This window comes from Gossypium arboreum, chromosome 8 (assembly GCF_025698485.1).
Source record: "Gossypium arboreum isolate Shixiya-1 chromosome 8, ASM2569848v2, whole genome shotgun sequence".
NCBI classification, from domain to species: domain Eukaryota; kingdom Viridiplantae; phylum Streptophyta; class Magnoliopsida; order Malvales; family Malvaceae; genus Gossypium; species Gossypium arboreum.
This window is the reverse complement of record NC_069077.1, coordinates 45,869,455-45,881,731: the sequence shown is the minus strand read 5'-3', so window position 1 is coordinate 45,881,731 and position 12,277 is coordinate 45,869,455. Positions and strand designations below refer to the sequence as shown.

General features: G+C 35.5%; 1 protein-coding gene across 1 annotated transcript; it reads left to right on the top strand.

Annotated features, from left to right (window-relative positions):
• The first annotated feature begins 2,693 nt into the window (after positions 1 to 2,693).
• On the top strand, positions 2,694 to 3,467 carry LOC128296604 (uncharacterized). Its single transcript, XM_053032036.1, has one exon. The coding sequence runs from the start codon at positions 2,694 to 2,696 to the stop codon at positions 3,465 to 3,467; it is 774 nt and encodes a 257-aa protein (XP_052887996.1).
• The last annotated feature ends 8,810 nt before the right edge of the window (positions 3,468 to 12,277 follow it).

Sequence of the window (12,277 nt, the reverse complement as noted above, 5' to 3'; positions counted from 1 at the left end):
ATTATATTGAACTTATATATTCGATTTTATGTGAAGTTATTTTGAATGTGCATATTCGGCCGTTTGTGATGTTCTATTGAAGTTGAACTATAGGTTAAATGTGATGTTTTATTTAACTTCTATATTCGGCCATACATGTAAGTATCTATGTGATGATACATTTGATGTTGTATAATCGGTTATATAGGAAATATTTATGTGGTGATATGTATTTGTTATTGAACATTCAACCAAGGTATCCTATTGTGTAAAAGTTTAGTTTGAATGTTTTGATTATTCATTGAGTTGTTTAATTTGCTTAAGGCTTACTAAGCTAAGTTAGCTTACTCTGTATGTTTTTGTTACTCTGTTTTATAGATTTTGGTTGTAAGTTACGAGCTCGGGGATCGTTATCGAAGTCATCCACACTATCGTCAACTTTCGGTACTTTTAAAAGTTTATTTTCAAACTTTTGGCATGTATAGGCTAATACATATTATATTCAACTTTGAATATGTATATATTAAGCCATGTGAATATGGCTTAGCTTTAAAGCTTGATTTCAGTTATGTTTGGTAATGGTTTATTCTATTTGATTATAATTATATGTGAAGTGAATGAAAAGTAAATGTGAATGGTATTATATGTGTTGGTAATAGCTTGAGATGATAGGTGGAATTGGTTGTGGTTGGTCACTCGGTTTTGATATGTATAAATATAAATAAATATGGTTTGATGATTTTATTTTGATGTATGTTTATTCATTTATAAACATGAGCTCAGGTGTTAGCATGTTTTATGTATATTAGAAATGCATGATATGAGGCATGCCTATATTCGAATTGTAAAGATTAGTTTAGTTCAGTTTGCATGGAAAAATGTATAGGTACTATAATTAGTTATAAGTTTATTAATGGTGAATTATTGAGATTATATTGTTTAATAATGCTTGTAAGTGAGATATTGATAAATGACCATTTGAATAGTGATTTTATGTAATAGTACACCATGAGCATTATATGCATTTTTGTAAAATTGATAATTATGTGTACGTATATACATGTACTTTGATTGTTAATTCGAATGATGGTTTGGGTATATAATGAAAGTATATGCTTATGTTTATATTTGTTAATGAAAATGTGATTATTTGAAAGGTATAGATTCGGTTGAATTCTGAGGTATGATTCGTAAATGCAATATGATAAATAAAGTATGTTTAATATTTAATTAGCCATGTGCTTGATATATTTATGAGTATGACTTGTATGAAATTGTGAATGTTTGGAATTTTGTTGTTGTTCAGTAATGCCTCGTAACCTTAGTCCGGCGACGGATACGGGTTAGGGGTGTTACACAATTTCCAAATTTATATAAACATACGCATGTTTTTCACATATAATCAATTTAGCCCCTATAATCATCAATCAATTCAAATCATCTCAATTAAACAAGTAACCTCACCTTACGTTCTTACATTCATAACCAAATCAAAAAGCAACAATTATAATTTAGTTTAGATTATAGAAACACAAACCGTAAACTCTGAGCTATTCATCGACAATTTTGTCTTTTCCTTTCTTTTTCGAGGAATTTAGGTCAATGTTAGCTACGAATTAAAAATAACACATAAAATCATCAATGTATAGCCATTTTCAAATTCAATTTCTAAATTATGCAACTTTTGCATATTATTCAACTTAGTCCCTAAAACAAAACTAACATAACTTTCACATTTAACCCTCTAATTTTATGTCGAGTTCACAAGGGTTCGTATAGGACTCCCTATTGTTCAATTATACCCCAAATTTCATAATTTAAACATTTTAGTCCCTATTGCACAAAATCAACAATTAACTTTACAACTTAGTCCCTTTCTTCCTATGCTTCAAAACTTTGTAAAAATAAAAAGAAAATATGCTTCTTCTTCTTTTTTTAGTTTCCACTACTTTAATTTTAATTTATTTTATTACTTTATGTTTTGTTTTTATTTATTAATTTTATTACATTTTATTTTATAATTTCATTCATTACCATCCACTGTCATTAAACCATTGGTTTAATTACTTTCTAAGTCCCCTTTATTAAGTTCTAAATATTTCCCCGATGGTGAACTGTTCCACCCCAAAAAGGTGGACAAACCGTCTTACACATGGTGCAGCATTGCTATTGCTGCTAGGACTCTCAAAAATAACTTTGGTTAGTAGGTGGGTGATGGTAACAGTGTTGATATACGTAAAGGCAATTGGGGTTTCGCGGGTTTAATTGGTGATTCTATAAGCAGTAATGGTCCGTTTATTCATGAGAGAAAAGTGCATGAGCTTTGGACAATTGATCGCACGAGATGGAACAAAAATAGGGTTATTAAAATTTATGGCTACTGCACGGGGGAACGTATTTGTAATCTGTTTATCATTCCAAATGGGCCGAAGGACTGCAAGGTGTAGTTCCAGAATTATCATGGTTTTTACACATTGAAGTCAGCGAATTCTTGGCTTCTCCTTAAGTAGATGAGTATGAATCCTTACTGTTTCTTTTGGAAGACCATTTGGAAGCTGAAAACCCTGCCAAAATTAGTTGTTCGCCTACCGGTTAGGACATGAACGACTGCCGGCGAATGCGAAGATCGCTTCTATTCGCTAGAATGTTAGCAAGGAATGCCCTCGATGTGGGGCTTGCACTTAACTTTAGTTCACACCCTCACGGGTTGCCTTATGGCCCGTGCCATTCTCACATTTTGTAGTTTGGATGGTAGGCTCATTAACAACGACTACAACTACTATATTGACTGGATTGAGGAGTCCATACGGCTTTTGGACAAGAAAGCCATTGTTTACTTTATCACTACGCTATGGAATAGTTGGAATAACCGAAACAACTTCATCTTTCATGGTAAGGAAGAATATGCACGTGTCATTTGGGAGAGGGACATTACCTTAAGCAAGGATTTTCATATTCATAACATGGTTAACAAGTTGATGCTGCCGTTATCCCCTTCTCCAAAAAAGTGGGAGAAGCCTTTAAGAGGTATTGTAAAGATCAACTTCGATGCTGCTGTGTCAAACACAAAAACTGGTTTTGGGGTAATTGCACGTGATTCCGAAGGCTTTTTTATTGGAGGGGGCTTTGGTTTCAAAAATGAGGAGATGACGAGTGACTGGACCGAACTCTATGCTTTCGAAGAGAGCCTTAAGATCGCTAGATTGCTGAATGTTACAAAAGCCACCCTCGAAACAGATTGTACAACCCTAACAAATAGAATAAAGAAGCGTAGAGATGACATTAGTCTCATGGGTTATCTCATTAACAATTTCCTTCAAAATATGGATAGGTTTAATAATGTAGTTGTAAATTGGGACAATCGTAATTGTAATAAGGTGGCAGACTTTTTGAGTAATTATGCCATTCCTAATGAGGGTTATTTAGTTTTTGGGATGGATTACCCTACAGTGATTCATAATCTTGTAATTGATGATGTTATTAATTGAAGTTTGACAGCTTTAGGTCTTTTTGTAAAAAAAAATTAAAATCTTTAGCAATTCACACTTTTATCACTTACGCGATTTAGTTCTTATACATTAATTAAGCCCTAATTCAATAAAATTACCTGATTTAAACTCAATTCACTTCCATTATAACTCTGTAAATATTTAGTTTAAGTCTGTTTTACGAAAATAGGGTTTCGAAACCACACATTTCTGTTACCACTGACTTTCGAGTCGTAACATGGTATACATGTAAAATTTTTTGAATGGTTTGTGGCATGGTATTTATACATTTGTGAATAAGTGATTGCACCCTAGCGTATGTGCACCAAAACTTAAAAATATTGGAATTAAATATAGAAGTCAAGTGTGGTGTCTGTAAGTGTACGACTCAAATTGTAATATAGTTTATGGTTACAACGAAACTTTGGAAGCATTCTGAGGATCATACCCAAAGGATTGCTAAGGTTGTGACAACCCGAATTAGGGGCTAATTGGAATAGTGGTTTCGTGACCACAAATCCGAGATAGAAATAATTGTTTTATAATTATTTTGGGGTTTATGATATGATTGCATGATTGTGTGAAAATTTCGTGATGAAATTCTATGCCTAAAGTGCTTAAATTGAAAATAGGGACTAAATCGAATAAGTTGCAAAATTTGCATCCCGAAGTTTTAGTATGAAATTGTTTTGGAATATTAATTAGGAGGTCTTAAATAGCAATTTGACCAATTTTAAGTTCATGGACAAAATTAGGACATGGAAGGAATTTTGAAAGTTTAGTAAGGAGGGCATTTTGGTCATTTGGATATTAAATGAAATAAAATGGGAAAAATAACACAAAATTGGTCATCATCCTCCTTAGTTGCTGCGAATTCTCCCTCTCTCCATAGCTAGGGTTTCTTCAATTTTCAAGCTCCATAGTAAGTGATTCCAAGCCCGCTTTTAATGTTCTTTACGTTTTGGAATCTCGAAGCTCGATTAAGCTTATGCTAGTAATAATTTAACCTAGGGTTCATATTTGGAAAAATACCCATAGGTGAAATTTGTGTATTTTGATGTTTTATGATAGAATATGAGGTTTTAAATTATGTTAAATAACTTGTGCTACTCGGTTTTAAGTGAAAACGAGTAAAAGCAAGATAATCGGTAAAAATACCTATTGTTCATAACTATATGATAGAGTGAGAATTTGATGTGGTTGTAGAAGAGAAAATGTTCAGCATATCATAAAACATAAGAATAAGGGCTGAAATTAATTCCCGAGCCTAGGGGCAAAATGTAATTTTGTAAAGTTAGGGGCAAAATGTAATTTTTCCATGATGTGATTTTGGATTGAAATAAATAGTATGAGTATTAAATGAGCTAAATGTGTTATTATAGATCAAGAAAGACGAGAATTGATCTCGAACAGGGAAGGAAAAAGTTTTGGATTAAATTGCAAAATTTCTACATTTTGCACCAAGGTAAGTTTGTATGTAAATATTACAATAATTTCATGTACATTCTTATATTTCAGCCTATTATATGTATATACTAGCTGATGTTGAAGTATAAATCGACTATTGGAAGAATGGAAATAAATAATAGAGAGAGATCCCGGTTGAACATTCGGAAAAATCGAATAAAATAGATGGAGCGTAGCTAGGTCACATGTATGATGCCGAGTGCACATCATGTGTACAAGAAAGCTACGAGACACCTGTAGTAGCTAGGTCACATGTGTGATACGAGATGTATCCCATGTAGACAAGAGAGCTACGTGAAAGATAAATGTAGCTCGATGCATGCGTGATTCCAAGTGAAGGACACCATGTAGACAAGAGAGCTACGTGAAAGATAAATGTAGCTGGGTCGCATGCGTGATTCCAAGTGAAGGACACCATGTAGACAAGAGAGCTACGAGACAAATTGGCTAGGTCGCATGAGTGGTACTAAGTGTTCACCATGTGTACAAGAGAGCCGAACTAAGCGAAGTATGATGGTGGGGCCGTGTCTTTGAAACCATTAAATATCGAGGATTGATCCGAATTGTTCAACGGGATGGTTTTGTGGTGACATTGTGGTTTGGACCTATACTTATGGTGAATGAAGTATGGTGAAAATGATTTGTGGTATATACAAATATAAGATAAAATGAGGTTAGCATAAAGAATTTGTGAAAGAGTGAAATTAGCATTAAAACTGTTTTTAGATGGTAGCAGTGACGTGATTTTGAAAAATCACCAAAATAGGAGGAATATAATTAGAGGTTGAATGAGATGTGAAATTAAAGTTTAATGAGTCTACTTTCATATAAAAGAAACAAAGCAAGCAAAGGAATTCTATATTTTGAGATATTTACAATTGTATGTGACTTGCTCAGGATGAATACGTGATCCCTGTTCCAACTTTGAAAAATCATTAAAAATTGTACAAAGCAAATTAAGAAATATAGTTTACATGCCTAAATTCCTTATTGAGACTATTTTTAAATGAAACAGACTTCAGGGTTGTTTGAATTGTGTACTGAGAGAAATTCAATTTGTAGTGAACAGAGGTCAGATCAGTTGAGCTGTGTAACAGGGAAACTTTAACTAATAAACTGTACTAATCGGCTGAACCAAAATTATAGAAAAAAATTAGCAAAAAGATTTATGAGTCTAGATTCAGGAAATTTTACGGATTTGAATTTCGAGTTTGGTAACTCGAGTTATGATTTATTTAGTGAATATGACGCAGCAGAGACAGCTTAATCAAAGTGGAATGAATAGTGAAGTTAAAGTAGATGTACTTGAATTGTTGTGTAAACATGTTAGATTTTTTTTTAATTAGTATTTACATACTTACTTACTAAGCTATAAGCTTACTTTGTTTCTCTCTTTTGTCTTATAGTGTTCTCCGGCTTGCTCAGGAGTTAAGGATCGTGAAGATCTATCCGCACTATCCTACTTTAGGGTATTTGAACTAAACGTTTTGAATTATGGCATGTATAGTAGGCTTAATTATTTTGTTACGTGTCATATTTGTCTAGGTTTAAAATATTAGTTACAGTACTCGACCAGCTAATTTGTACAAGCCTTTAAAGTTGGCTAATATTGTTCAAGACATATTTATATTTCGATTATGTTTAATGGTAGGTATTATGTTCGGTAATACCTTGTATCTGCTCCTACGACAGTAGCGGGTAAGGGTGTTACATTTAGTGGTATCGAGCTATGGTTTAGTCGGTTCTCGGACTAATAAAGTGTGTGTAAAAGTCTAGCTATACATGCCATAAAAATATTGTGATAGTGTGGTGACTCTGATTATTCTAAACGTGTTTTGTTTTAATATAGTAATGGATCCCAAGGAACTGCGGTGATGATGTTTTAGTAATGCGCCGGCTCCCGCACAAGGGACCGCTACCTGTGGAAAATAGACCTGAGACATTGAGACAAGGAGATGAGGCTCGGGATGCCTTTCTCCAAATGATGAACAATTGGTATCTTGAATTTATTCGAGCAAATCCAAATGCTCAACCTCCTCCACCCCTCCTATACCTCGGACGATTCTGTAGTCGCTCAAGGTATAGATTTTGTAAGAATGAACAAGCCTCCGGTTGACAAGATTCAAAACAAGGGGCTGAAGAGTTTAGAGCAAAGATCGATGATGATCCCGAGAAAGCGGAATTCGGCTTGAAAATTCTACCCGTATTTGATGAGCTCTCATGTACACCCGAGGAATGTTTAAAGTGTGTTTGTATCACTTTTGAGAGATTCGACTTACCACCGGTGGAAGACTTTGGTTGCAGTGGTGCCAAAAGAAAAAGTTACTTGGGATTTCTTCCAGAAGAATTTAGAAAGAAATACATAAGTCACGATTCATTGATCAAAACGGAAGGAGTTCCTTGAATTGAAGCGGGGAAAATGTCTGTAGCAGTATGAACGCGAATTTGTAAGACTCAACAAGTATGCCCAGAATGTGTGTCCACCGAGGCCATTATGTGTAGAAGATTTGAAGATGGGCTGAATGAGGACATTAAAGTGCTTGTAGGAATTTTGGAGTTGAAAGAATTTGTAGTATTGGTTGATCAAGCTCTTAAAGTCAAGAATTGAACAAAGAAAGAAGAAAAGTCGCTATTGAGGCCCGAGATGTCGAAAAAGACAGATAAGCAAGCCATTTCAATCTCAACCAAAGAGGTCCAAAGAGACAAACCCTCGAATGACAGCTTTCAATTGGGGATTCACACAGAGATCGTGGTAGAGCATATTCGGGTCTAAAGCTCAAGCTACTTGGTGGCAAGTGTGGGTAATGTGCGACCTAGAAAGCCCGAGTGTCGAAGAATGTGGCGAGCAACATTATGGTGAGTGTTGGGGACCGAGCGAGCTTGTTTCAAAGTCTTGGTTCTCATGAGCATTTTATTAGAGACTGTCCGGAGAAAGTTAAAGAAGAAAGATTTCAGAGTGCTAGATAGAATACCACCGCTAGTAGAGGTAGACCACCGAGAAATACTGGAGGTGGGACTAGTAGTAAAACTGTGATGAAAGATTTAACGGCAAGATCGAAAGCTAGAGCACTGCTAGAGCTTATGCTATACGTGCCGAGAAGATGCATCATCTCCGATGTTATTATTGGTGCATTTTCTCTCTATAATACTATTGTTATTGCATTGATTGATCCCGGTCCACTCATTCCTATATTTGCATGAATTTAGTATCCAATAAAAGTTGCTGTTGAATTTATCGAGTTTACGATTAAAGTGTCGAACCCTTAGGCCAATATGTGCTAGTTGACAAGGTTTGCAAGAATTGCCCATTAATGATTCAAGGTCACTGCTTTTCGCCAACTTGATGTTGTTACCATTTGGTGAGTTTGACGTTATCTTGGGAATGGACCGTTAACATTGTATGATGCTAAGGTAGATTGTAAACAAAAGACACTAGAATTGAAATGTGAAAATGGAGAAATTCTGTGGGTTGAAACAGATGAATCAAATAAATTGCCTATGGTGATTTCGCACATGTCTGCACAGAAATACATAAGAAAAGGGTGTGAAGCTTATCTGGCTTATGTAATGAATATTGAGTTGCCCCAACTGAAATTTGAATCAGTGCCGATAGTCCGTGAGTTTCGGATGTATTTCGGAGGAATTGCCCAGGTTGCCTCCGAAGAGAGATAGATTTTGCTATTGATTTGTTGCCGCACTCGCACCGATCTCGATTGCTCCATATAGAATGGCTCATGAATTAAAAGAATTGAAGGCTCGATTGCGGGAGTTAATGACAAGGGATTTGTGAGACCGAGTTTCTCTCCTGTGGTGCTCTGTATTATTCAGAAGAAGAAGGATGGTTCAATGAGGCTTTGCATTGATTACCGTCGACTTAATAAGGTGACTATAAAGAACAAGTACCCATTGCCGAGGATTGATGATTTATTCGATCGGTTAAAGGGGCCACAGTGTTTTCAAAGATTGATTTGAGGTCCGGTTACTACCACCGAGAGTTAAGGAGTCGATGTGCAAAAGCGCCTTTAGGACAAGGTATGGACATTATGAATTTCTTGTGATGCCTTTCGCTTAACAAATGCTCCACTATATTTATGGACTTAATGAATCGGATCTTCCGGCCATATTTGGATAAGTTTGTAGTAGTGTTTATAGATGACATTTTAATTTATTCTCGAGATGAGTCTGAACATGCCGAACACTTGAGAACTATATTGCAAATCTTGAGAGAAAAGAAACTGTTTGCCAAGTTTAGTAAAAGTGAGTTCGGCTTCGTGAAGTCGGATTTTGGGGCATATAGTCTCGGTGATGGTATTCGGTGGATCCAAGTAAGATTTCTGCGATCGTCGATTGGAAACCGCCAAGAATGTATCCGAGGTTAGAAGCTTTTAGGCTTAGCCGGTATTATAGACGCTTTTGTTGAAGGATTTTCGATGATTGCCTCTCCTATGACTAAGTTGTTGCAAAAGAATGTTAAATTTGAATGGACTGATAAATGTCAACAAAGTTTTGAAAAATTGAAAGCACGATTGACTGAAGCACCAATTTTAGTACAGCCCGAGTCGGAAAGGAGTTCAGTAATTTATAGTGATGCATCATTGATGTGCCTTGGATGTGTGTTGATGCAAGAGGGTAAAGTGGTAGCTTATGCTTGAGACAGTTAAAACCGCATGAGAAGAACTATCCTACACATGATTTGGGCCGGCATTGTTGTTTTTGCCTTGAAGATTTGGCGACATTATTTGTACGGTGAAAATGCCGAATTTTTACCGATCACAAAAGTTTGAAGTACTTGATGAATCAAAAGGATCTGAATCTGCGACAATAAGATGGCTTGAATTATTAAAGGATTATGATCTAGTGATTGATTATCATCCGGAAAAGCAAATGTAGTTCTTGACGCCTTGAGCGTAAAATTTCTTTTTACTTTGAGAGCCATGAACACGGGTTAGCATTGTCTCGATGATGGGTCAATCTTAGCGAAATGAGAGCTAAACCGTTATTTCTCCGATTAATTTGTGATGCTCAAAGGAATGATAGTGAGTTGCGGATCAAGAGAACTCAATGCTAATCGAGTTACGACTCGATTTTCGAGTTGGACCGGATGATTGTTTGATGTTTCGAGACGGGATATGTGTGCGAAAAACTATAAATTGATTCGAAAATATTACATGAGGCGCAAATGGTCATTTATCGCTTCATCCCGGTAGCACAAAAATGTATAATGATTTAAAGAAGTCAGATTGGTGGCGGTATGAAAAGGACATTTCGAATTTGTAACCAAGTGTTTGATCATCAACAAGTAAAAGTGAACATCAAGTGCCTTCGTGATTACTTCAACCAAGAATGGTGCCCGAGTGGAAATGGGACAAGATTACCATGGATTTTGTAACCGGTTTGCCTTTAACTCCTAAAAAGAAAGATGCTTTGTTTGGGTAGTGGTTGATAGATTAACAAAGTCAGCCCACTTTATACCAAGACGTACTGATTACTCACTTGATAAATTAGCGAATTATATGTTGCTGAAATTGTGAAGTTGCACGAGTACCTATGTCTATAATATCGATAGAGATCCAAGATTTACCTCGAGATTTTGGAAAAGTTACAAGAAGCTTTGGGTACAAAATTGAACTTTAGTACCGCATTTCATCCACAAACAGATGGTCAAACAGAAAGAGTAATCCGTACTCAAGATATGCTTAGATCTTGTGTTTTAGAATTTGGAGGTAGTTGGGAGAAATATCTATCTTTGATTGAGTTTGCCTACAATAACAGCTTATCAATCAAGTATACAAATGGCACCGTCTGAAGCCTTGTATGGTCGTAAGTGTCGGACTCCTTTATATTGGACCGAGCTTAGTGAGAAACAGATTCATGGAGTTGATCTAGTTAAAGAAACCAAGAGAAAATAAAAGTAATTCGGGATTGCTTGAAAGCTGCTTCAGATCGACAAAAGTCATATGCAGATTTAAAAAGAAAAGAGATTGAATTTCAGGTGGGTGATAAAGTGTTCTTGAAGGTGTCACCATGGAAAAAGATTCGAGATTTAGTCGAAAAGGCAAGTTGAGTCCGCGTTTTATTGGGCCGTCTGAGATTCTTGAGAGAATTGGACCAATGGCATATCGGTTGGCCTTACCGGCAGAGTTAGAAAGAATTCATAACGTGTTTCATGTATCAATGTTGCGACGTTATCGTTCTGATCCTTCACATGTGATTTCTCCAACAGAAATTGAGATTCGATCGGATATGACCTATGAGGAGGAACCAATAAAGATTTTGGCTCGAGAGGTTAAACAGTTAAGAAATAAAAGTATAGCTTTAGTGAAAGTATTGTGGCACGACATGGGATAGAAGAGGCTACGTGGGAACCTGAAGAAGCTATGAGGAAACAGTACCCAAACCTCTTTATCGGTAAGATTTTCGGGGACGAAAATCTCAAAAGGGGGGGAGAATTGTGACAACCCGAATTAGGGCCTAATCGGAATAGTGGTTTCGTGACCACAAATCTGAGATAGAAATAATTGTTTTATAATTATTTTGGGGTTTATGATATGATTGCATGATTGTGTGAAAATTTCGTGATGAAATTCTATGCCTAAAGTGCTTAAATTGAAAATAGGGACTAAATCGAATAAGTTGCAAAATTTGCATCCCGAAGTTTTAGTATGAAATTGTTTTGGAATATTAATTAGGAGGTCTTAAATAGCAATTTGACCAATTTTAAGTTCATGGACAAAATTAGGACATGGAAGGAATTTTTGAAAGTTTAGTAAGGAGGGCATTTTGGTCATTTGGATATTAAATGAAATAAAATGGGAAAAATAACACAAAATTGGTCATCATCCTCCTTAGTTGCTGCCGAATTCTCCCTCTCTCCATAGCTAGGGTTTCTTCAATTTTCAAGCTCCATAGTAAGTGATTCCAAGCCCGCTTTTAATGTTCTTTACGTTTTTGGAATCCTAAGCTCGATTAAGCTTATGCTAGTAATAATTTAACCTAGGGTTCATATTTGGAAAAATACCCATAGGTGAAATTTGTGTATTTTGATGTTTTATGATAGAATATGAGGTTTTAAATTATGTTAAATAACTTGTGCTACTCGGTTTTAAGTGAAAACGAGTAAAAGCAAGATAATCCAGAAAAATACCTATTGTTCATAACTATATGATAGAGTGAGAATTTGATGTGGTTGTAGAAGAGAAAATGTTCAGCATATCATAAAACATAAGAATAAGGGCTGAAATTAATTCCGAGCCTAGGGGCAAAAATGTAATTTTGTAAAAGTTAGGGGCCAAAAATGTAATTTTTCCATGATGTGATTTTTGGATTGAAATAAATAGTATGAG

Excerpts from the sequence above, each read along its gene's own strand:
- LOC128296604 (XM_053032036.1), top strand. The coding sequence starts at position 2,694 with ATGGCCCGTGCCATTCTCACATTTTGTAGTTTGGATGGTAGGCTCATT.